This window comes from Heteronotia binoei, chromosome 8 (genome assembly GCF_032191835.1).
Source record: "Heteronotia binoei isolate CCM8104 ecotype False Entrance Well chromosome 8, APGP_CSIRO_Hbin_v1, whole genome shotgun sequence".
Taxonomy (NCBI): Eukaryota; Metazoa; Chordata; class Lepidosauria; order Squamata; family Gekkonidae; genus Heteronotia; species Heteronotia binoei.
The window spans coordinates 78,738,644-78,762,560 of NC_083230.1; the positions used below are offsets into that span (position 1 = coordinate 78,738,644).

At 42.4% G+C, this 23,917-nt stretch overlaps 1 protein-coding gene across 1 annotated transcript; it reads left to right on the plus strand.

Annotated features, from left to right (window-relative positions):
- Window positions 1-4,826: 4,826 nt before the first annotated feature.
- NFAM1 (NFAT activating protein with ITAM motif 1) lies at window positions 4,827-23,323 on the plus strand. Its single transcript, XM_060244427.1, has 3 exons — window positions 4,827-4,947; window positions 19,790-20,125; window positions 23,199-23,323. Exons 1-3 carry the CDS (start codon window positions 4,893-4,895, stop codon window positions 23,321-23,323), a joined length of 516 nt encoding a protein of 171 aa, XP_060100410.1. The 5' UTR covers window positions 4,827-4,892.
- The last annotated feature ends 594 nt before the right edge of the window (window positions 23,324-23,917 follow it).

Consider the following 23,917-nt stretch of genomic DNA (forward strand, 5'->3'; position numbering starts at 1 on the left):
CATACCTCAGGGCAATCTGGGCAAGGGAGCGCATGTAGATGTTGAATAACATCGGGGAGAGAACTGCTCCCTGGGGCACCCCACAATCTAGTGTGCGCCTCTGGGACAGCTCACTCCCGATTGCAACCCTTTGTCCCCATCCCTTATTCAATTAATAACATAACCACAACAACTAAGGGAAAAAGAAAATGATATACTCAGGGCAAGCTGTTTATGTTAGGTTGTTGGGTGACCAAAAGGGAAGGCTATTACAAGTAGAAACTTAAAACAACAAAAGATCTTTGTACATTGTATTCTTGGTAAGAGAGTTAATATAAAATGGGTCACTATCTAGTTTTTCCAGAATAGGTAACCATATTGCAACATAGTTGGTGTAAGCCTGAAGGGGATCTATTTGATCTAAAGCAGCCTGAATTTTGTCCATTGCAATATGTTCCCAGATCTTAAGAAACCAGGAGTCGAGTGGCAGGCTATTTGAACTTTTCCAGGTTTGTGCAATCAATGTTTTTGCCGCAGTTAATAATTTGATAATTAAATATTTCAGCCTCTGTTTAAAAACCTCCAAGGAAGGAGAACCCACCACCTCCTGAGGAAGCCTGTTCCACTGAGGAATCACTCTGACAGTCAGGAAGTTCTTCCTAATGTTGAGCCGGAAACTCTTTTGATTTAATTTCAACCCATTGGTTCTGATCCTACCTTCTGGGGCCACAGAAAACAATTCCACCCCATTCCCTATATGACAGCCCTTCAAGTACTTGAAGATGGTGATCATATCACCTCTCAGCTGCCTCCTCTCCAGGCTAAACATCCCCAACTCCTTCAACCTTTCCTCATAGGATTTGGTCTCCAGACCCCTCACCATCTTCATCGCCCTCCTCTGGACCCGTTCCAGCTTGTCTAGATCCTTCTTAAAATGTGGTACCCAAAACTGAACACAATACTCCAGTTGAGGCCTTACCAGAGCAGAGTAAAGCGATACCATCACTTCACGTGATCTGGACACTATACTTCTGTTGATACAGTCCAAAACTGCATTTGCCTTTTTAGCCACCGCATCACACTGTTGACTCATGTTCAGCGTATGATCCACTGACCCCTAGATCCTTTTTGCATATACTACTGCTAAGACAAGTCTCCCCCATCCTATAACCATGCATTGAATTTTTCCTACCTAAATGAAGAACTTTACATTTCTCCCTGTTAAAATTCATATACCTACCTGTTTGGGTTTCAATTCACCATGTAACATTTCCATCCCACATATTTTAAACCCATTAAAAAAAACACCTGAGTCAGCCTCATTAGGGTGTGTTAGACTAGGATGGGCAATTGGGGTGATGTTGTTTGGGCTACTTGTTTAAAAAATCTTTTGAAAATGTCAGTAAAATCTAATTAATTAAAGCATAATGGTTTGTGATGTCAGCTGACATGATTTTGTGTCTGCCTGAGTCCAAGGTGGGTAAAGAAACACTACCTCTGGCAGGGTGGCACAGCAGGGGAGGGTTGTTGGGGCTACCAGATGCCTCAATCGAGCCCTGGGTGCTGTGAAGGATCACTGTGTTTATCTGTACATTAAAGTTTCCATGGGAACATAATGTTCACATTTTCTCCCTTTCCTCTCTGTTTTTTAAAAAAAACGTTGCTGAATGAGAATCCATTTCACATATATGATAAAATGGATTCAAACCCACAGAACCTTATGCTACAATACATTTGTCAGTCTGTAAAGTGCCACAATATACTCACCAAGCTGGTAACCACCTCTTAGCCATCAACTCTCATTGACAAAACATTCTGGAGTATTAACTGGCAATCTGCCTAACAAGTCAGTGGTTGGCAAGCAGCCTTAACACCTTTAATAAAATGCTGTTGCTTGCAAGAAGCAAATAATAATAATAATAATAATAATAATAATAATAATAATAATAATAATAATAATAATAATAATAATAATAATAATAATAATATATTATTTCCATTGTAATACTTCCAGAGGGGTATTCATGTTATTATGTTTCAGCAAAAACAGGAGTCTTGTGGCACCATAAAGACTAGTATTTAAGGTGCCACAAGACTCCTGCTAATTAATAAATTAGGGCTTTTTAATAATGCCTTATCCTGAAATAAGGGTGCCTTTCTTCAGGTAATCTTAGCATAATACACCTGTCCCATATATGTTTTTGTAGAATCACAGTCAGCAAGCAGATATCCTTCTAAATGAGTATAATAATTTCTGAGTCTTGTATAACACTTTTGTCTTCTTTGTGGTGGTGCCCTGATTTTCTCCACAGAGATTCATCTTGTGCCTTTCAGCAACCAGTGAAAGTACCTTTCCCTCCTCATGGGTTTAGTTGAGTTCTGTCTTCTCTTTTCCCCTTAGGTTTCATTTCATTGATGCTGGGTTGGGGGAATTTTCACTCTTTTTATTGTTTTGGGCTGCTGTTCCAGTTGATTTAATGTCTTGCTATTTCACCAGCGGCCCCGTGGCACAGAGTGGTAAAGCAGCAGCACTGTGGTCTGAACTCTCTGCTCACAACCTGAGTTTGATTCCAGTGGAAGCTGGATTCAGGTAGCCGGCCTAAGGTTGACTCAGTCTTCCATACTTTCGAGATCGGTAAAATGAGTACCCGGCTTGCTGGGGGGAAGTGTAAAAGACTGGAGAAGGCAATGGCAAACCACCCTGTAAAAAGTCCGCCGTGAAAACTTTGTGTAAGCACCATCACCCCAGAGTCGGAAACAACTGGTGCTTTCACAGGGGACCTTTCCTTTTTCCTGTTTCACTATTTGTTTAAGGAAATATTGTTTTCCTTATTGTTTTCATGTGTACGTTGGAAACTGCCTTGGGTTATGACTATGGGATATAAAAAGTTTAATCAATGCAACATTTGTTCTCACAATAACTGTGTGTGGCAGATCCCTGTTTGCAGACAGAAAATCTTTGAGAGATGGTGACATATTGAAAACCAGTAACGTGAACTTCAGAAATGACATATTTTTCTCATTGTAAGTATGTTCATATAGAGCACAGTATGTAAACTGTATGTAAATGTTCCTGTATGATGCTGATTAAAGATGGGCATGAATTGGGGTAAATGGTAGTTCATTTCATTTTGTGATTTGTTTGATTTCTGCCATTTTCATGTTTTATTGATTTGTTTGGTTTGGGAGGTGTAACACTCACTTGGGAGTCTTCAGCAGGCTCTCTTCCACCTGCCCTCCAAGTTTGGCGAAGATTGGATTTGGAATGTCTGAGTTATAACCCCCCAAAGCAGGTGCCCCCAGAAAAGTTCATCTTCAGCTTCATGACAACTCTTCATGCTGAATGGGAGCTCCATGATTGGCTCCCAGAGCTGCCAATCAAGCTATAGACAACTGCTATGGGTGTTCCTAGGGATCCCAGAAGTCCCCTCCCCCAGCGCTGCCTAGGAATTGAGTGCACTGGCAGCAGGCTGTCTGGAAAAATGAACCACAAAACCAAAACAAATGAAGCACCAAAGTCCAGACCAGTTCAGAATGAATCACAAATCAGCATAATTAATACACAGATCATGATTTGTGGTTTGGTTTGTGCCATTCCTAATGCTGATACATGTGTTTGTTTTGCTGCATATACAGACACAACTTTCCTGTGTGCAAATATACAACAAAAGAGATGCATGGCAGTGTGTAGTGTCTGTGGTGATAAGCCTTTCAGTTTGCATGCTACTTTCTACACAGGCATGTGCTCCATGCAGGAGATCTGCCACATTTAAGGTGGTTCTCTGCAGGTATTGCTGACTGGGAAGTAAACCCAGATCTCCAACTGATATTCTGTCTGATGGAGATATTGGTAATGGTGAGGTTTTGTGTATGTTTATGTTAGAAATAAAATATTAGAAGCCTGAAGATATAGCTGCCCAGTTACCAATTAGTTAATCTAGCAATACTGTACAGTTTGTGTGATCAAAACAGGCAGGGATGCACGCTGTAGCCTCTGTGTGTAACCCCCACCCTGCATCTTCTTTGCTTTACAGTTGATACAAACAAAGTATTCCCCAGCTGGCCTACCTTGCTAAGCAATTGTAACAATGCCAGTTAACAGAATAGCCCAGGCAACCAGGACAGAAAGCCCTCCCAAAGCCAGTGAGATTGTGCAATGAAAGGTAGAAAGATTAAATGCTAATCACAAAAAAAAAATGCTAGTTAGGATGATCCTCTTTTTTAGGAGCTATTCCATTTGGAGGGCATCCCAGTCACCTGATGCAGAGTCACTCTGACTTCTGGCTGCCCCAGTTTTCCCCACCTTCTGCAATCTGAGAAGTCAAAACCAGATAATGAGACACCAAAGTAACTAATCAGATTGGAAGCCTTTTGAAGTCTCCATACTGTCACAACTAATGTTGATTGGATTAGGAACATTTCTGAATGGAGAGTGTTTCAGGTTGAATATTTATTTTTTAATTTCTAAATCTACATCCTTAAAACAGCAGAGCTGTGGTGGCAGTTTGCTGACTAACATTATGTTAAAAATAAGCACCACACTTGTCTATACTTCTACTGTTCTTGTTCATTGCAATGGGACCTGTGCAAGATAACTAACCATGGACAGTCTTGTGCTATGTTGTGGAAGAGGATTTTCTACCTCAGGCAACAAATCTTTTGGACAAGCCCTAATTCTCTACAATAGAAGATGTCTGTTAATGTTGTCTCAGCATTTTTAGTGTGGCCAAAAAGCAGAAGAGACTGAATATGTGCAGGGAACTATTGACAGTAGTACTGTTTGTTCCCTTGAGAACTGTCCCGCCCTCCCAAGAAAAGGGAAGAGAGAGACAGAGAAACCATTTCTTAATTGTAACTCTCCTTAGCTAGGGACTTGAGAGCTCTCGGTCAACAACCTCTTTTCACGAGCTGTCATGGCCTCCAGTATAGATCTTGTCATCTTGTTTCTCTGGATTCTTCACTGTGGAGGTAAAAAAAGGCATGTATTCTATTTCTTGTTCTGAATAATCTCTCATCTGCTCATTTGCAAATACATTTTTAACTTGTCTCTTATAGGCAATCAGTCGTTTAGATCAGATACTCATTTAATTTTACTACATGTCCTTGTTTTGCTTTATTTTGTAGTTTCCTCTGCTGTATTCTCTAAGGCCAAATTTACCCATGCCACTCAGGGTGCTTTTTGGTCATTTTCAATGTATTAATGTCCATCTGTAAAAACAGAAAGGCAATTCTAATATATCAGTTTTCTTAATCAATTGATGGTTATGCAAGCAGGTAGATTTACAACTGCATTTCTAAATCTCTAAGTATGTGTGATTTTGCTTTTTATCTCCTAGTGAGAAAAAGGTAATCATTATGGCCATTGGTGCAACCTAGCTAGTAGCCAGTGTGTGGGTCTAAATTCATCAACTGATTATCAGTGATTTAAGAAATATTGCCTAAAAACCTTTGAGAACACTCCTCCCTGTATGCGAATGAATGGAATTAGAAACTGTAGAAAAAGGCCTTCATACCTTCAACATTGAGGCTGCTGGTGTTAGAAGGCAAAAAGCAAAGCATGGAGTAGGTTGAGGAAAAGGATTGCTCTCTGTTCTCCCCACCCATCAAACTTGGTGGATCTTTTGTTAACAATAAATGGGTTTTTTAATGGCAGGAACGCACAGGGACGCAGTTCCAGCTGGCTTGGTGTCAGTGGGTGTGGCCTAATATGCAAATGAATTCCTGTTGGGCTTTTCCTACAAAAAATCCTTTGTGAAACAATGGTGATGTCAGAGGTGTGGCCTAATATGCAAATAAATTCCTGCTGGGCTTTTTTCTACAAAAAAATCCTGATAATAAATAATACCCAAAATTCAGATAGTGCTTCACTTGTGTGCTTCTCATGCATTATCTATCTAGGTATAACAATTCTGTAAGACAAGCTAGTATTAATATCGCCATATTCCAGAAGAGTGATGGGGAGAGAGCCTGTGACTGCTCATGTCAGATGTGGATTGCACAGGGCGCTTGCCTCTGCTTGTGACACACTTTGGTCTGAAATGGGTTGGCCATGACAAAAATGATTTATTTTACTTATAACTAGCTTTTCTCCCCAAAGGGAATCCAAAATAGCTTACAATGCTGTTCTCCTTCCTCCATTTTATCCCTGTGTAACTGGCTAGGCTAGGGTGGGAGAGATTCAAGGAAAGACCAGGAAGCATCTATGGCAGAGTGGAGATTCAAAATTGGTTCTCCCTGATCCTAGTCTGTCACTTCAGCCACTATACCACACTGTCTTCTTTTAACTGATTCTATGAATGACAACTCTAAAGAGAACAGAACCTCTTTTGTTCTTTGCCACAACACATGTACACATTTTTAGTGGATGTAGCTGGCCATTGTAATATTCCTTACTTTACCTAAACACATTTTGATACTTACATGAAAGAGAGAGAGAGTGACAGACAGGGAGAGAATATATGGCTGATTGAATGAGATTGGAATTCATGGGAAACATTTTGATTGCTTTTTAGGGATAAAATCCAAGGAGCAGGCCTCGGTTTCCTGTTAGCTCTTGCTCATGAATTAATCATTAGAAATAAATAACCAATTCTGACATAACTTTTTGACGTGTTTATACTTGTGAAATATCTTCAAAGAATTACGTCAGAAGAGGCCCACGGGAGTCTCATTAGCGCATCATCTCACAGCATTAACAAAAACTCACATTGAGCACTGACCCACTTAGCACATCCTGGGACAAGGGATAAAAATAGATGGTGTGCTATACCAAAGAGGCAGTTTTGAAAACTTTCTGTGCACACACACATCTTTGTTGTCACTCTACAATACTGTATTCCTTCAAGATGAATAATTGAGCCACTTCCACCTGTCACTTTCCACATACCAGAATTTCAGAAGAAAATAACTAAGCAAAAAGAAAAAGAGGAAGTCAGTGGCTCTGTAGACAACAAGTTCACACAACATATTGCTCACAAGTTTTGTGTATCATTTGAATTGTGCCATTCCTGTACAGATGGCAGCTCGCACAATCCAGCATAATTTCTCTCTGTGTTGTTGGGAAGAGCATTATCAACAGTCATACTGGATTATGTTCCACAATGGCCTGAGATGGGTATGCCCAAACTGTATATATGACATGGGCTGAACTGGAACTGCATTTCCCAGAGTGCATATACGCTTGATGGTAATCAAGGCCTACACTCATATATTCATTGGCAAGTAACCTCTGCCTATATGACTCATTAACTTTATATTTTACTGGCCCTGGGAAGGGGCTGCTGATCAGTGGTGAAACACCTGCTTTGCATGTTGGAGGTCCCAGGTTCAGTTTCCAGCAACTTCAGTTAAAAGATATGTTATATGAAAGATCTTTACCTGAGACCTTGGAGAGATGCTGCCAGTAAGTTCCTTATTGGGAGGTTCCTGGAAATTTGGGGTGTGGGGTGTGTGTGCAGGAGCCTTGGGAAAGGCAGAATTTGGGAAGAAGAAACCTCAGCATGGTACAATGCAATAGAGTCCACCCTCCACAGCAGCCATTTTTTCCAGGGGTCCTGATCTCTGTTTTTCAGAGATCAGTTGTAATTCTGGGAAATCTTCAGCCCACATGTGGTGATTGGCAACTAAAGCTGCTAGTAAGAGTAGACAATACTGACATTGATAGATCAATGGTTTGACTCCATATAAGGCAGATTTAGACTAGAATAGCTCTGCATAGGAGGATGCCATCTTGCAGTGGCTCAAGAATGAGTGTAAAAAGGGTAAAGGTTGTGCAAGCACAGTCATTTCCAACTCTGGGGTGACATCGCATCATGGCGTTTTCACAGCAAAACTTTTATTTATTTAATTCAATTTTTATCCTGCCCTTCCCATAGAACAGGCTCAGGGGTTTGCCATTGTCATAGTTGGGTACATTTTACCAGGACTTGGGAGTTCAGGGGGCCAATCAGGGCAAGACCATTATGATGATATAGTCAGGGAGGATATGGGAGCCCTAGGGTTGCCAACCTCCAGTTGGCGGCTGGAGATACACTGGAATTACAATTGCTCTCCAGACTACAAAAATAGCTTTTTGATTTTTTTTTAAATTCTACTTCTGGAGAAAATGACTGTTTTGGAAGGTGGACTGTATGACACTATACCTGCTGAGGTCTCTGCCCTCCCAAAAGCCCACCCTCTCTCAAATCTTTTGGTATTTCTAAACAGGGAATTGGCAACTGTAGGAAGACCCCAGAAAGACTCCACTCTTCCATGAAAGCTTGTGAGGAGAACTTCAGCCAGTCACATGTATTTAGTTTAACCTTCCTCATGGAAGGATCCCCACTGTGTTTGGGTCCGCACTGTGGAGAAAGTCAACAGATGGCTATTCTTGATATTCTTAGATATTTCAAAAACATACCATTTTCTTTGACTCATGAGAACATAAGAAGAGTCCTGGTGGATCAGGCCAATAGTCCATCTAGTCCAGCATCCTGTTTCACACAATGGCCAACCAGTTCCTCTGGACAGTCAACAACAGGGCCTTCACTGTCTTTGAATGTGGAGGTTCCTCTTAGTCACTATATATGGTAGCTATTGATAGACACCCTTCATGAATCTATCTTTTTGTTGTTCAGTCGCACAGTCAAGTCTGACTCTTTGCGACCCCATGGACAAAGTCAAGCCAGGCCTTCCTATCTTCCACCATCTTCCACCATCCTCCAAAGTCTGCTCAAATTCGTGTTTGTTACATTAGTAACGCTGTCCAGCCATCTCATCTTTTGCCGTCCCCTTCTTCATTTGCCTTCTGTCTTTCCCAGCATCAAGATCTTCTCCAGTGAGTGCTCCCTTCTTATTTGGTGGTCAAAGTATTTGAGCTTCAGCTTCAGCACCTGACTTTTTTCATATTGATTTTCAAGCCTACTTTTGTACTCTCCTCTTTCACCCTCAACAAGAGGTTCTTAAGGTCCTCTTCACTTTCTGCCATTAGAGTGGTATCATCTGCATATCTGAGGTTGTTGATGTTTTTCCCAGCAATCTTAATTCCAGCTTCTGCTTCATCCAGGCCAGCATTCCGCATGATGTATTCTGCATATAAATTTAATAAGCAAGGTGACAATATACAGTCTTGTCGAACTCCTTTTCCTATTCTAAACCAATCAGTTGTTCCATATCCCGTCCTGACAGTTGCTTCTTGACCCTTATATAGGTTTCTCAGGAGACATGTGAGGTGGTCTGGTACTCCCATCTCTTTAAGGACTTGCCACAGTTTGTTGTGATCCACACAATCAAAGGCTTTAACGTAGTCAATAAAACAGAAATAGACATTTTTCTGATACTCCTGTGCTTTCTCCATAATCCAGCGAATGTTGCCAATTTGATCTCTATTTTCTCTACCTCTCTGAAACCCAGCTTGAACTTCTGGTAGTTCCCGATTTACATACTGCTGAAACCTAGCTTGTAGGATCTTTAACATGACCTTGCTGGCATGTGAAATGAGTGCAATAGTGCAATAGTTTGAACATTCTTTGGCATTACCCTTCTTTGGGATTGGAATATAAACTGGCCTTTTCCAATCCTGTGGCCACTGTTGCATTTTCCAAATTTGTTGTTTTCTAAATGTGCATCACTTTATTAGCATGGTCTTTTAGGACTTTGAATAGCTCAACTGGGATACCGTCATCTCCGCTCACTTTGTTGTTAGTAATGCTTTCTAAGGCCCATTTGACTTCACACTCCAGAATGTCTGGCTCGAGGACAGCAATTTCACCGTCATGGTTGTCAAGGTCATTGAGATCCTTCTTGTATAATTCTTCCATGTATTCTTGCCACCTCTTCATGATCTCTTCTGCTTCTGTTAGGTCCCTACCGTTTTTGTCCTTTATCATGGCCATCTTTGCATGAAATATTCCCTTGATTTCTCCAGTTTTCTTGAAGAGATCTCTTGTCCTTCCCATTCTGTTATTTTCCTCTATTGCTTTGCATTGTTCCTTCAGAAAGGCCTCCTTATCTCTCCTTGCTGTTCTCTGAAAATCTGCATTCAGTTGGATGAATTCTTCCTTTTCACCTTTGCCTTTTGCTTTCCTCAGCTATTTGTAAAGCCTCATCAGACAGTCACTTTGCTTTCTTGCATTTCTTTTTCTTTCGATGGTGCTGATTGCTGCCTTCTGTACAATGTCACAAACCTCTGTCCATAGTTCTTCGGGCACTCTGTCTATCAACTCTAGTTCCTTAAACCTATTCTTCACCTCCACTGTATATTCATAAGGGATGTGATCAAGGTCAAACCTGAATGGCCTAATGGCTTCCCCAGTTTTCTTCAGTTTAAGCCTGGATTTTGCAATGAGTAGCTCATGATCTGAGCCACAGTCAGCTCCTGGTCTTGTTTTTGCTGACTATAAGGAGCTTCTCCATTTTTGACTGCAGAGTATATAATCAATCTGATTTCTGTGTTGCCCATCAGGTGATGTCCATGTGTAGAGTTGCCTTTTAGGTTGTTGGAAGAGGGTGTTCACTATGACCAGGTTGTTCTCTTGACAAAACTCTATTAGCCTTTGCCCAGCTTCATTTTATTCTCCAAGGCCAAACTTGTCAATTGTTCCAGTTACCTTTTGACTTCCTACCTTGGCATTCCAGTCCCTTATGATGAGGAGGACATCTTTTTTTGGTGTTAATTCTAGCAGGTGTTGTAGATCTTCACAGAACTGGTCCACTTCAGGCTCTTCTGCTTCAGTGGTTGGGGCATAGACTTGGATTACTGTGATATTGAATGGTTTGCCTTGGATACGGACCGAGATCATTCTGTCATCTTTGAGATTGTATCCCATTACTGCTTTCCTCACTCTCTTGTTAACTATAAAGGCCACACCATTTCTTCTATGGGACTCTTGCCCAAAATAATAGATGTAGTGATCCATTGAGTTAAATTCACCCATTCCTGTCCATTTTAGTTCACTGATTCGCAAGATGTCGATGTTCAGTCTTGCCATCTCTTGTTTGACTACATCCAGTTTACCTTGATTAATAGATCTTACATTCCACGTTCCAATGCAGTATTGTTCTTTGCAACATCGTACTTTCCTTTCACCATCAGACACGTCCACAGCTGAGTGTTCTTTCAGCTTCACTCTTTCTGTAGTTACTTGGACTTACCCTCCATTCTTCCCCAGTAACATATTGGGCACCTTCTGACCTGAGGGGCTCATCTTCCAGTGCCATATCTTTTAGCCTTTTGTTACTGTCCATGTTTTATTGGCAAGGATACTGGAGTGGTTTGCCATTTCCTTCTCCAGTAGATCACATTTTGTCTGGGTTCTCAGCTGTGACCTGTACACTGAACCGCACAAGCCCTCTCACCACGTCAAGGCAGCAATCCATGAGAGGGATTTAATCCCCCTTTAAAGCTGTATATTACTGTGGTCACCACTACGTTCTCTGGCAGCAGATTCCACATTTTAATCATTCTCTGCATAAAGTAGTATTTCCTTTTTTCAATCCTGAACCTACTGCGCATCAGTTTCATTAGATGCCCCCAAGCTGTAGCACTTGGGAGGGGGGTGGAAATGTCTCTTTGCCAACTCTCTCTATCCCATGCATAATTTCATAAACCTCTATCATGTTCCCCCTTAGTCATCTCTTTTCTAAACTGAAAAGTCCCAGACTCATCAGCCTTTCCCAAACCATCTTGGTTGCTCTCCTCTGCACCTTTTCCAGCTCTGCAATGTCCTTTTTGAGATTCAGGGGCCATAAATGCACACATTATTCCAAATGAGACCGCACCATAGATCTATACAGGGACATTATAATATCAGCCATTTTATTCTCAATCCTGTTCCTAATAATCCCTAAGAGTTTGCTTTTTTCACTGCTTCAGCACACTGAGTTGACATTTCCATTGAGTTACCCACTATGACCCCAAGATCTTTTTACCTATCAGCAAGTTCAGACCTCATTAACCTATACTTGAAGTTGCTATTTTTTGTCCCAATGTGCATCATTTCACACTTACCAACATTAAACTTCACTTGTCTCATTGTCATCACTCACCCAGTTTGTAGAGGTCCTCTTGGAGCTCTTCATAGTCAGCCTTGTTTTTCACCATCCTGAATAATTTGGTGTCATGTGAGAACATAAGAACATAAGAGAAGCCATGTTAGATCAGGCCAATGGCCCATCCAGTCCAACATTCTGTGTCACACAGCGGCCAAATATATATATATATATATATATATATATATATATATATATATATATATATATATACACACACACACACTGTGGCTAATAGCCACTGATGGACCTCTGCTCCATATTTTTATCTAACCCCTTCTTGAAGGTGGCTATGCTTGTGGACGCCACCACCTCCTGTGGCAGTGAATTCCACATGTTAATCACCCTTTGGGTGAAGAAGTACTTCCTTTTATCCGTTTTAACCTGTCTGCTCAGCAATTTCATCAAATGCCCACGAGTTCTCGTATTGTGAGAAAGGGAGAAAAGTACTTCTTTCTCTACTTTCTCCATCCCATGCATTATCTTGTAAACTTCTATCATGTCACCCCGCAGTCGACGTTTCTCCAAGCTAAAGAGCCCTAAGCGTTTCAACCTTTCTTCATAGGGAAGGTGTTCCAGCCCTTTAGTCATTTTAGTTGCCCTTTTCTGAACTTTCTCCAATGCTATAATATCCTTTTTGAGGTGCGGCGACCAGAACTGCACACAGTACTCCAAATGAGACCGCACCATCGATTTATACAGAGGCATTATGATACTGGCTGATTTGTTTTCAATTCCCTTCCTAATAATTCCCAGCATGGCGTTGGCCTTTTTTATTGCAAACGCACACTGTCTTGACATTTTCAGTGAATTATCTACCATGACCCCAAGATCTCTCTCTTGGTCTGTCTCTGCCAGTTCACACCCCATCAACTTGTATTTGTAGCTGGGATTCTTGGCCCCAATGTGCATTACTTTGCACTTGGCCACATTGAACCGCATCTGCCACGTTGACGCCCACTCACCCAGCCTCAACAGATCCCTTTGGAGTTCCTCACAATCCTCTCTGGTTCTCACCACCCTGAACAATTTAGTGTCATCCGCAAATTTGGCCACTTCACTGCTCACTCCCAACTCTAAATCATTTATGAACAAGTTAAAGAGGATGGGACCCAGTACCGAGCCCTGCAGCACCCCACTGCTTACCGTCCTCCACTGCGAAGACTGCCCATTTATACTCACTCTCTGCTTCCTATTACTCAGCCAGTTTTTGATCCACAAGAGGACCTGTCCTTTTACTCCATGACTCTCAAGCTTTCTAAGGAGCCTTTGATGAGGAACTTTATCAAAAGCTTTCTGGAAGTCAAGGTAAACAACATCTATCGGGTCTCCTTTGTCCACATGTTTGTTCACCCCCTCAAAGAAATGTAACAGGTTAGTGAGGCAAGATCTTCCCTTGCAGAACCCATGCTGAGTCTTCCTCAATAACCCGTGTTCATCAATGTGCCTACTCATTCTGTCCTTGATAATGGTTTCTACCAACTTTCCCGGTATTGAAGTCAGACTGACTGGCCTGTAATTTCCCGGATCTCCTCTGGAACCCTTTTTAAAGATGGGGGTGACATTTGCTACCTTCCAGTCCTCAGGAACGGAGGCAGATTTCAATGAAAGATTACAGATTTTTGTTAGAAGATCCACAAGTTCAACTTTGAGTTCTTTCAGAACTCTCGGATGTATGCCATCCGGACCCGGTGACTTATTAGTTTTTAATTTGTCTATTAGTTGTAGGACCTCCTCTTTTGTCACCTCAATCTGACTCAGGTCTTTCAACACCCCTTCCAATATTAGTGGTTCTGGGGCGGGCAAACACTTCTCATCTTCCACGGTGAAGACGGAGGCAAAAAATGCATTCAGCTTCTCAGCCATTTCCCCATCCTCCTTCAGTAATCCTTTTACCCCATGGTCATCCAAGGGCCCCACTGCTTCCCTGGCTGGTTTCCTACTTCTAATATATTTGAAGAAATTTTTATTGTTGGTCTTTATGTTTTTTGCAATATGCTCCTCATAGTCCCTTTTTGCCTGCCTGATCACAGTCTTGCATTTGATTTGCCACTGCCTGTGTTCCCTTTTATTAATCTCACTTGGACTGGTTTTCCACCGCTTAAAGGAGTCCTTCTTACCTTTTACAGCTTCCATTACTTTGTTTGTTAACCATGCTGGCCTCTTCTTATACCTGTTTGTGCCTTTCCTAACTTGTGGTATGTATTTTATCTGAGCTTCTAGGATTATAGTTTTAAATAGTCTCCAAGCTTCCCCAAGGGTTTTGACCGTATTTACCTTTCCTTTCAGTTTCCCCCTCACATGCCTCCTCATCTCAGAGAATTTACCCCTTTTAAAGTTAAATGTGGTTGTGGCGGTCTTTTTGGGCAACTCCCTATTTATACAAACGGTGAAATCAATAACATTATGGTCACTGTTCCCAAGCGGCGCAATCACTTTTACGTCTCTCACCAAGTCTTGGGCATTACTTAGGACCAGATCCAGGATCGCCCCACCCCTGGTAGGTTCTGAGACCATCTGCTCCATAGCACAGTCATTGAGAGCATCAAGAAACTCAATCTCTTTCTCTCGACCAGAACACATATTGACCCAATCAATCTGCGGGTAGTTAAAATCACCTATTACGACACAGTTTTTACGTTTAGCCGCTATCTTTAATCCCTCCATCATATTATAATCATCCTCTCTCTTTTGATTTGGTGGGCGATAACAAACTCCCATAGTTAAATTTCCTTTTGGGCCCTCTATTTCTACCCAAAGCATTTCTAAAAGGGAATCTAATTCTCTGACCTCAGTCTTACTGGACCGTATATCCTCTCTGACATACAGAGCCACCCCACCTCCAACCCTTCCCTCCCTATCCTTCCGATATAACTTATATCCAGGAATCACCGTGTCCCACTGATTCTCCTCATTCCACCAAGTTTCTGAAATTCCCACAATGTCTATGTTTTCTCCCAACACTAAACATTCCAATTCACCAATTTTACTTCGGACACTTCTAGCATTTGCATACAAACATTTATAATTTCCCAAGCAAGCTAGGCCCGCCACCTCTCTCCTGCCGCCTCGAGACTCTAGCAGACAGTCCATACTGTTTGTCACCATCACAGTGGACAACTCTGATCCGTTACTCGGTAGAAAAATAGAAGCCAACCCTTCATCTCTTTGAGACAAGTCCTCCCGAACCAGAGACATTCCATCTCCTGTCGGCTTTCCCCCAAGATTTAGTTTAAAAACTGCTCTGCCACCTTTTTGATTTTAAGCGCCAGCAGCCTGGTTCCATCCGGAGACAAGTGGAGACCGTCTCTTTTGTACAGCTCCGGCTTGTTCCAGAAAGCATCCCAGTGCCTAACAAACTTAAACCCTTCCTCCTTACACCATCGTCTCATCCACACATTGAGACTTCTAATTTGCGCCTATCTCTCCTGCCCTGCACGTGGAACAGGTAGCACTTCCGAGAAGGCCACCTTGGAGGTCCTGGCCTTAAGTCTCCCACCTAGCAGCCTAAATTTCTCCTCCAGGACCTCACGACTGCATTTCCCCACATCGTTGGTGCCAACATGCACCATGACCACAGGCTCCTCCCCAGCACTGTCTATCAGCCTATCTACTACACGCGTAATGTCCGCTACCTTCGCACCAGGCAGGCAAGTCACCATACGGTCAATATGCGGTTTTGCCACCCAGCTGTCTACTTGCCTAAGGATCGAATCACCAACTACCAAGACCCCCCCTCTCCCCCTGCCCAGGGATGGTTCCTTGGCGCGAAAGGATACCCGCTCACCAACCGAAGAAGAGGTCCCTTCTGAGGGCGCATTCCCCTTATCCTCAGCAAGGTGCCCTGTTCCCTCTCGACCCTCACGCTCTCTGGCAGCAACGGGGCTGCCACATTCAGAGTGGGGCTCATCTAATACGCCCCCGAGAGTCTTCCCCAATTGCCTAACTGACTGTCTCTGCTTCTCCAGGGCAGTCACCTCGGCCTCAAGGGTACGAACTCGTTCCCTGAGGACCAGGAGCTCCTTGCATCGAGCACACACCCAAGACTTCTGTCCTATGGGCAGATAGTCATACATGTGACACTCAGTGCAAAACACTGGAAAGCCCCCACCCCCCTGCTGGCATTCTACCTTCATGATATATATATTAAATATACAGTCCTCTTTAAATGCTGTTGTTTACGTGGCTCCCCTTCTGGAAGGTCAACTTACCTTATTGGGAGAACAAGGAAATCAGGGATCTGGGTTCCTGGTCCTTAGGAAGCCCCCAGGCAAAGAGCCACAGGCCAAGAGCCCTTTAGCTCTCGCCTTTGGCAAGGCGCAGCTTAAAATGCAAAGAGGGTGGAGCAGACCACTCCTAAGCAATCATCAACAATGTGCAAACTAGGCCACTACACTATTCACCCCCAGTTCCAGATAATTCATAAAAACATTAAATACTACTGGCCCCAATATCACTGTTTACCTCCCTCCATTGTGAGAACTGTCCACTGATTCCTCCTTTTTGCTTCATGTGATTTGATCAGTTTTTAATCCATAAAAGAATCTGTTCTTTTATCCCATGACTGCTAAATATACTCAGGAGTGAGATACCTTATCAAAAGCATTTTGAAAGTCAAGGTATACGTCTAGTCAGTCACTATTGTTTACAGGCTTGTTCACTTTCTCAAAGAACTCCAAAAAGTTTGTGAGGCAAGACTTCCCTTTGCAGAAGCCATGACGATTTTCCCTCAGTAAGTTTTATCTCTCTATGTGCCTACATAGGGATGGGCATGAACCTCAGCACAAACCTAAATTCATCATGGTTCATGAGCCACAGGTCATGCGATCATGCCTGCAATGAACCTCAATGGTTTTTATGGAGGTCAGTTCAGTTCATGTCAGCAGTTCATGTGGCAGAAATGCTGGTGTGAGTCAATAATGAAAACAATGGGGGGCGAACTTCTGCAGCCCTTCTGCAGCCCTGGAAATAGGCTTCCCAAACCTCCCGCTCTGGCCGGAGACCCCTGGGTTCGCAGCCTCATCTCCCGCTCTTCAAAAATTGGGAAGCGGGCATGGGGGGTGGAGGGGGGGGGGACATACCTGTAGGCTTCATGTTATTATAGAGCTCCTGAGCTGTTTGTAAAATGTATGCCCCTTTAAGGCTGGGCAGGAAGCAGGAACGGCTTGGGAGAACGGCCCCTCCCTTTCTTTTGCTTTCGTTTTCGCAGCAAGAGTTCTCCGGAAGAATATCTGGTAAGTATTTGTGTGTGTGAGAGAGGGAGGGGGCAGGGGATTCCCTGGTTTGGAGGCCCTCCCCCCTTTAGAAAGCGTGGGGGGGGGAGGGAAATGTCTACTGGGCACTCTATTATTCCCTATGGAGAACGATTCCCATAGGGAATAATAGGGAATTCATCCGTGGGTATTGGGGGCTCTGGGGGGTCTATTTTTTGAGGTAGAGGCACCAAATTTTTAGTATAGCATCTAGTGCCTCTCCCCAAAATACCCCCCAAGTTTCAAAACAATTGGACCAGAGGGTCCAATTCTATGAGCCCCAAAAGATGGTGCCCCTATCCTTCATTATTTCCTATGGAAGAAAGGCATTTTAAAAGGTGTGCTGTCCCTTTAAATGTGATGGCCAGAACTCCCTTGGAGTTCAATTATGCTTGTCACATCCTTGTTCTTGGCTCCACCCCCAATGTCTCCTGGCTCCACCCCCAAAGTCTTCTGGCTCCGCCCCCAAAGTCCCCAGATTTTTCTCTAATTGGACTTGGCAACCCTACCTGGAAACACCAATAGTGGCCTTCCAAACACCAAATAAAAGTGGCTCTTGTGGGACCTGGGGGCATGGAGGAGAGCATGAAAGAGCCTGGATTGGGAATGGAAGGAGATGAGGGAGAGGCAGAGGAGCAGTGCATACTGGTGGCAGTGGCACCAAAGAGAGAGGAGGTGAAGATCCAAGGGTTGGGGGAGAAAGGGGAAAGGAATTTCCTTTTTGCAGAAGCAATGGGAACTTTGGGAAACTGGCCTGTGGGGCAGTCAGAGGGAGGCTGGCAGATGAGGCCAGGCCAGAAAGGGGACCCCAGGAGACCTGGAAGTCAAGGATTGCAGGGTTGGAAGGAAAAGGGGTAGCAATCTCCCTTTGATGAAAGCAGCAGGAGTTCTGGGAAACTGGCCTATGGAGCAGTCAGAGAAAGGCCAAAAATGAGGACCCCAGGAGACTGGAAATCCAGGATCACAGGGTTGGAAAGTGGGGGGGGGCAATATCCCATTGGTAGAAAAGGAAAAGCATCTGGGGACTTGCTGTGAATTTGGTGTCTCTAGCCACAGTGGGGCTGTTCTACCACATCACAAACCTCACAAAATGAACTGGTTCAGTAAAAGGGAAGGTTTGTGAAGGTTCATGGTTTATGAGACACCATGAACTGGGATGAACCTCCATTTTCCATTCTATTTTCAATTACAGTTTCTACTAATTTGCCTGGGTAAGACGTTAGGTTGACTGGCCTGTTCCTTTCTGGATCCCTTTTTAAAAATCGGTCCCACATTTGCTACTCTCTAGTCCTCTGGTACAGCCATTGAATTTAGTGATAGGTTACATACAGTATATGGTTTAGTAGATCAACAATCTCACATCTGAGTTCTTTAAGAACTCTTGGGTGTTTGCCATCAGGACCTGAAGTATTATTGGTTTTTAATTTCTTACTCTGGATATATTATTTTAAAAGTTTGTCTTATTTGTCTTGATGCTTTTAGCAATCTGCTTCTCAAAATCTTTTTTTGCATGCCTAATAATTAACTTACATTTCTTTTGCCAGAGCCTGTAGTCTCTCCTATTAAATTCATTGGGGCAGATGATCTTCCACTTCTTAAAAGATGCCTCTTTACTTTTTATTGCTTCCTTGACTTGCATTGTTAACCACGCAGGCCTTGTTTTAGACTTGGCTGTGCTTTTCCTCATGTGTGGACTGCATTCTATTTGGGCTTCAATTAGTATGGTCGTAAATAGTTGCAGGGCATCCTCTAGGGATTTGACTCTCTTGTGTTTCCCCTTCAGCTTCCTTTTATTCCCCTCATTTTTATAAAGTTCCCTCTTTTGAAATAAAATGTTACAGTTTTTGGATTTCAGGGGTAATTTTCCATTGACACCTAAAAGTTTGTATCAAGTCCAGAGAAATTATGCTTGGGCTCTGCCTCTTGCTTTTATCTAATGAATTCACATAGGGTAGCATTTGCTGTCCTCCTGCAGACTGATCTAGCATCAGAGTCATGGCATGTAAAAATACAGACTTGTTGCCAAATGCAGATGAAAACACCTATCTAAGTAGAGTTGCCAAGTCCCTTTTGGTAACTGGTGGGGGATGGGGGGGCCTTACCAGGAGAAGAGAAAGGCCAGGCTATGTTGCCAGTGTCACAAAGGAAGTGATGTCATCACACCAGTGACTTCTGGATGATGTTTGGTATTTGGGCAAAAACTCTATAGTAAAACCAGCTTCTATGATAGAGTTTTTGCCCAAATACCAGACTGTCATCCAGAAGTTCCTGACCTGATGACATCACTTCCAGTATGATGCCAGCAAAGTGGCCAGGAATTTGCTAGAGCATCCAGGAAAACCATAGAGTTTTCCCAGAAGCTCCTAGAATGGCTACCATGCAACATTGCCAGCGTGATGATGTCACTTGCGAATGACGTCAACCCTTGTGGCAGGACCTGCTTCCACCAGGGAGTCTGGCAATTCTTCATCTAAGTGGGCAGTGTTTTCAGATCTTGGGTAATGTCAAAATAATGCTTTGTCATCTAACAGGCACTTTTGAAGTACAACAGGAGTCTTTAATCCAGACTGCTTTTGCCAGTGAAGTAGTGAACACAACCTGCAAAGCTATCTTCCGTTATCAAAAGGAAAATACAGACTTTAAAATTATTTATTACCGAATTAACTCAGGAGGTGAGAGAATCAAAGTACACACATCTAAATTTTCTGAACCATTCCCTTCTGAAAAAGAGAACCAAACAACAACAAAAATTTGCAGCATTGCTATCAAACCAACTGAACATGCCTCTATTAGTGGTGCTTACTACTGCCAAGCTAAATGGAAACATACAGAAAAACAAGGAATGGGGACTTTTATCTTTTTTAGAGGTAAGTTTTTCTCTATGGCAAGTTGGTGGGAGAAGACCAACAAAATTTAAGTTATGGGTTTCAACTTTGGTTTGTTTTATATGAAAACAAGCTAGATTGTCTTCTTGCAATGGATGTTGTATTCACATAGGAGAAAATTAAACAGAAGACAGTCTAATAGTTTGGTTTGAAAGTGGTTTTGATTCCTATGGCATTTACATGCATATTTATTTGTCCCACTTTCATCTCTGGTCAATGACATTTTTAAATAATTAAGAATGCTGCTTATCAGAGGCAAAAGTGGGATACATATCTTCAACTCTTCGAAAAAAATGTTGACACTCTCTTGTTTGACTCTTAAAGACAGACAGAAACACACACACATAAACATGCACAATCTAGTTTAAAATAAAACTAATTACTATACATTGTGCCCCACAGTCTCTGGTGGACAGACTTCACAGAAGCACCACACAATCTGATAAAGAAAGCTTGACAGTTAAGCATAGATCATGAATGTGAGTGATGAGTGGTACATTAGTTTTACATTTAAAAAGCAGTTAACTCATTCCAAAAGAGAAAATATTTAATTGAAGTTGGATTTTTTCCCCGTGGAGTTCCCCCATGTTTCTCTCACTCCTTGTTTGGAAAAAAAAAATGAAAAATTGTCCTGGGGGGGGGGGGGAGTCTTCCCCTTTCAAAGATTAACAGTTTTCCCAGACCTCCACATTGCTATGTGTGCACATAGAATGAATAGGACAACCAGGAGCAAGGAAGCGTACAGGAAGAATGGTGGTGGAAAGTGTCATCAAGTTGCAGGTGACTTATTGTGTACCCATAGGGTTTTCAAGACAAGGGACATACAAAAGAGTTTTGTCCTTGGCTGTCTCTGAGTAGTGACCCTGGACTTCCTTGACCCTGAACTTCCTTGGTGGTCTCTCATCCAAGTGCTCATCAAGGCCAACCCTGCATAGTTTCTGATATCTGCTGAGATCCGGCTCACCTGGACCATCCAGGTCAGGCTAACAAGAAGAATAGTCAGTAATGATTTTGGGGCAGTGTCAGATCTATATACCAGTGGGATCTTTCCTTTCCTTTTGTATCCTCAGAAACTCATTGATTCACAAATCTTGAGCAACAGAAGACAATTATTTCTTATTTTTTGATGCAAGGGTTAAAAGGACTGAGACAAATTTCATGATTGCTAGAGTGATCTTAGGATCTTTATCACTGAGCAAAAGAGCTAGGATTATTGGAGCATGGGGAGAAGGATGGCTGAATAAAGGCTTAATATAGTAATCCCTCATAATACCAAAAAAACAAAACAAAACACTGCATTCCAGCAGAGCATGAAAGCATGTCTCAATCCTGTTAAGGCCACAAGGGCAGATTCTATCGGTGTAGGGTCTATTCAAAAATCTGTCTTGCAAAACCATTGCAGGTATAATATTAAGTCTTGCAAAAAAAAAGAAAGATCTGCAATAATGTAGGAACCAGTTGAATCTAGTACAGTCTTAAGTCTTCAGGTTGAAATTAAGGAGTTAGTCATATGCCTTGCCCATTCAAGTAGTTAAACAAAGCTAGGAGATCTGTCCAGGGCAGTTGTAAATAGATGGCTAGTGCTGGAAATACAGATCAGGACTGGGACTTGTGGATAGATAGTGGGAAGAGATTAGACAGGAGACAATCTAATGACTAGACATAATTGGGAAGGAGAGAAGGTAAGGCCAAGGCCCCAACGATAATACAGTTTCTGACCAGAAGAAACCAAACATACTCAAAAGTATGATTAACTGGGAAGCCTTTTGATAGAATATAGCCAAAACTTAGTCCTCTGGTAGGCAGAGTCCTCTGCTCATGACCTGAGTTCGATCCCAGCGGAAGCTGGTTCAGGTAGCCAACTCCAGGTTGACTCAGCCTTCCATCCTTCCAGGGTCAGTAAAATGAGTACCCAGCTTGCTGGGGGGGGGGTGGGTGGGAATGTAGATGACTGGTGAAGGCAATGGCAAACCACCCCATAAAAAGTCTGCTGTGAAAACATTGTGAAAGCAACGTCACCCCAGAGTCAAAAATGACTGGTGCTTGCACAGGGGACTACCTTTACCTTTTAAGGCTAGTTTTAAACTTCTGGCCATCACAGGATATATACAACAAATGTTTTAGTAAAACCAAGTTATAATTGTTAGATATGTTGCACGCAATTAGATTATTTTGTCTTCTGTGTGCATTTCACTAAATAGTCTTTTGTCCATTGTTATCTTCTTTGCAGTTGTTTTCTCTCCCAAAAGTACTGAAAAGGTCAACTGCAATGTCTGTTTGCACCATAGCCAAGTAAAGTAGTATGACTAGGCCTTGGATTCAGTGGGAGCTCACAGGAGCACAGCTCCTGAACCTTTCAGAGAGTTCCACCTCCTCCTTCTAAGAGTTCCACCTCCTTGTCCATTGACTAGTATGTGCAGCTGCATAACAATCCCTGGATGAGCTCCACCATCTATTTTTCTACAAAATGACCCCTGAATATGACTAAGCCCTATCCCTTTCCTGCTATATGACACACGTAATTTTCTGCTTCCTTTTCAAGGTCTTCAGCATCTCTCTTTCTTCAAACTGATTTTCATACATTTGGTATAACAAAGGTTCTAGTGTGAGAATAGCATGTGCCCTCAGGACTCCAGTGGCAGGAAGTTAATGCCAAAGGGAGCCCTCTTGCAAAGTGCTCTTGACATTGTACCACTTCCATTCATTTTAACTAGATTTCTGCCTGCAGGAGAACTTCCCAGAAGATTGTGTCCAAAGTGCAGTGCAGGGAGAGAGGGCAAATGGACAATGCAGTTGTGTGACTATATGGTTTACCTGGCTGTTAATTCTTGGAAAATTCAGATTAACCCAGGATGTGTTGAAAAGGAAATGTTGTATTGTTATTGTTATACAAAGCCATCAATCTACATAAGCAAGCTGCAAGATCCATATTGAAATTTACTTTTATTACAGATACTCATTTTCATGCTACAGATGATAAACAATGCAACCAACACTGGCTGTCAGTGTCCACTTGAATACTGGATGCTTTGCTTTCTTCTTTATTTCCTTGCAGACAGAGGATATACTGAGCCTCCCCTTACTATTTGGGTGTGCCTGATCATCCTTATAGTTGTTATGGCTGTTGTGAGTATCCTGGGAACAGTACTGCTGTTCTGGAAAAGAGAGGCAAGTTATTAAAAAAAGAAGTATCCTTGTTCAGCTCCATCACAACACACTTGTTAGTTAGATACAAAAGGTTTACAGCATAAATACTCTTATTATTTGGGTTCTGAATACCATAGCACTTGGAACCCAGGCTGAATACATGGCTCCTGATTGACGAAGTATGCTTCCTGTAATAACAATTCATGTGTTTTTACACATCATGATTTTTCAGGAGACATCAGTCTACAGTAATGTTCTTGCTTTTTCTTCCTTACATGATGGTGATGATGGATCAGCCTTTATAGAATTGCATTTAGAACAGAAAACTCTGGAAGACTCTTTGTAGCAAACTGTTAATAAATGTACAGATCTAGCACACATTATGGTGATGCAGAAAGAAGCACAAAGACAGTGGTAGTCTCAAAAGCAACATCTGGCCTTTTAAAAAAATCTTTCAACCCATATTTCCTTATAACCTGCCAAGGGAAGCTGAGTTCCTTTGTGGAAGGTGGAGTTAACCTGCATTTATATGCTTGGAATGGTCAACTAACCATTATAGTGTTCATTGCCTTGCGTCTAGGCCACGCCTAATCTAGGTAGGTTTGCTGCATGGGCAGTATAACTTCC

Coding starts and splice junctions, on each gene's coding strand:
- NFAM1 (XM_060244427.1), top strand. CDS start 4,893: ATGGCCTCCAGTATAGATCTTGTCATCTTGTTTCTCTGGATTCTTCAC. Junction 4,948..19,789: donor CTGGATTCTTCACTGTGGAG/GTAAAAAAAGGC, acceptor GTCATCTAACAG/GCACTTTTGAAGTACAACAG. Junction 20,126..23,198: donor GACTTTTATCTTTTTTAGAG/GTAAGTTTTTCT, acceptor ATTTCCTTGCAG/ACAGAGGATATACTGAGCCT.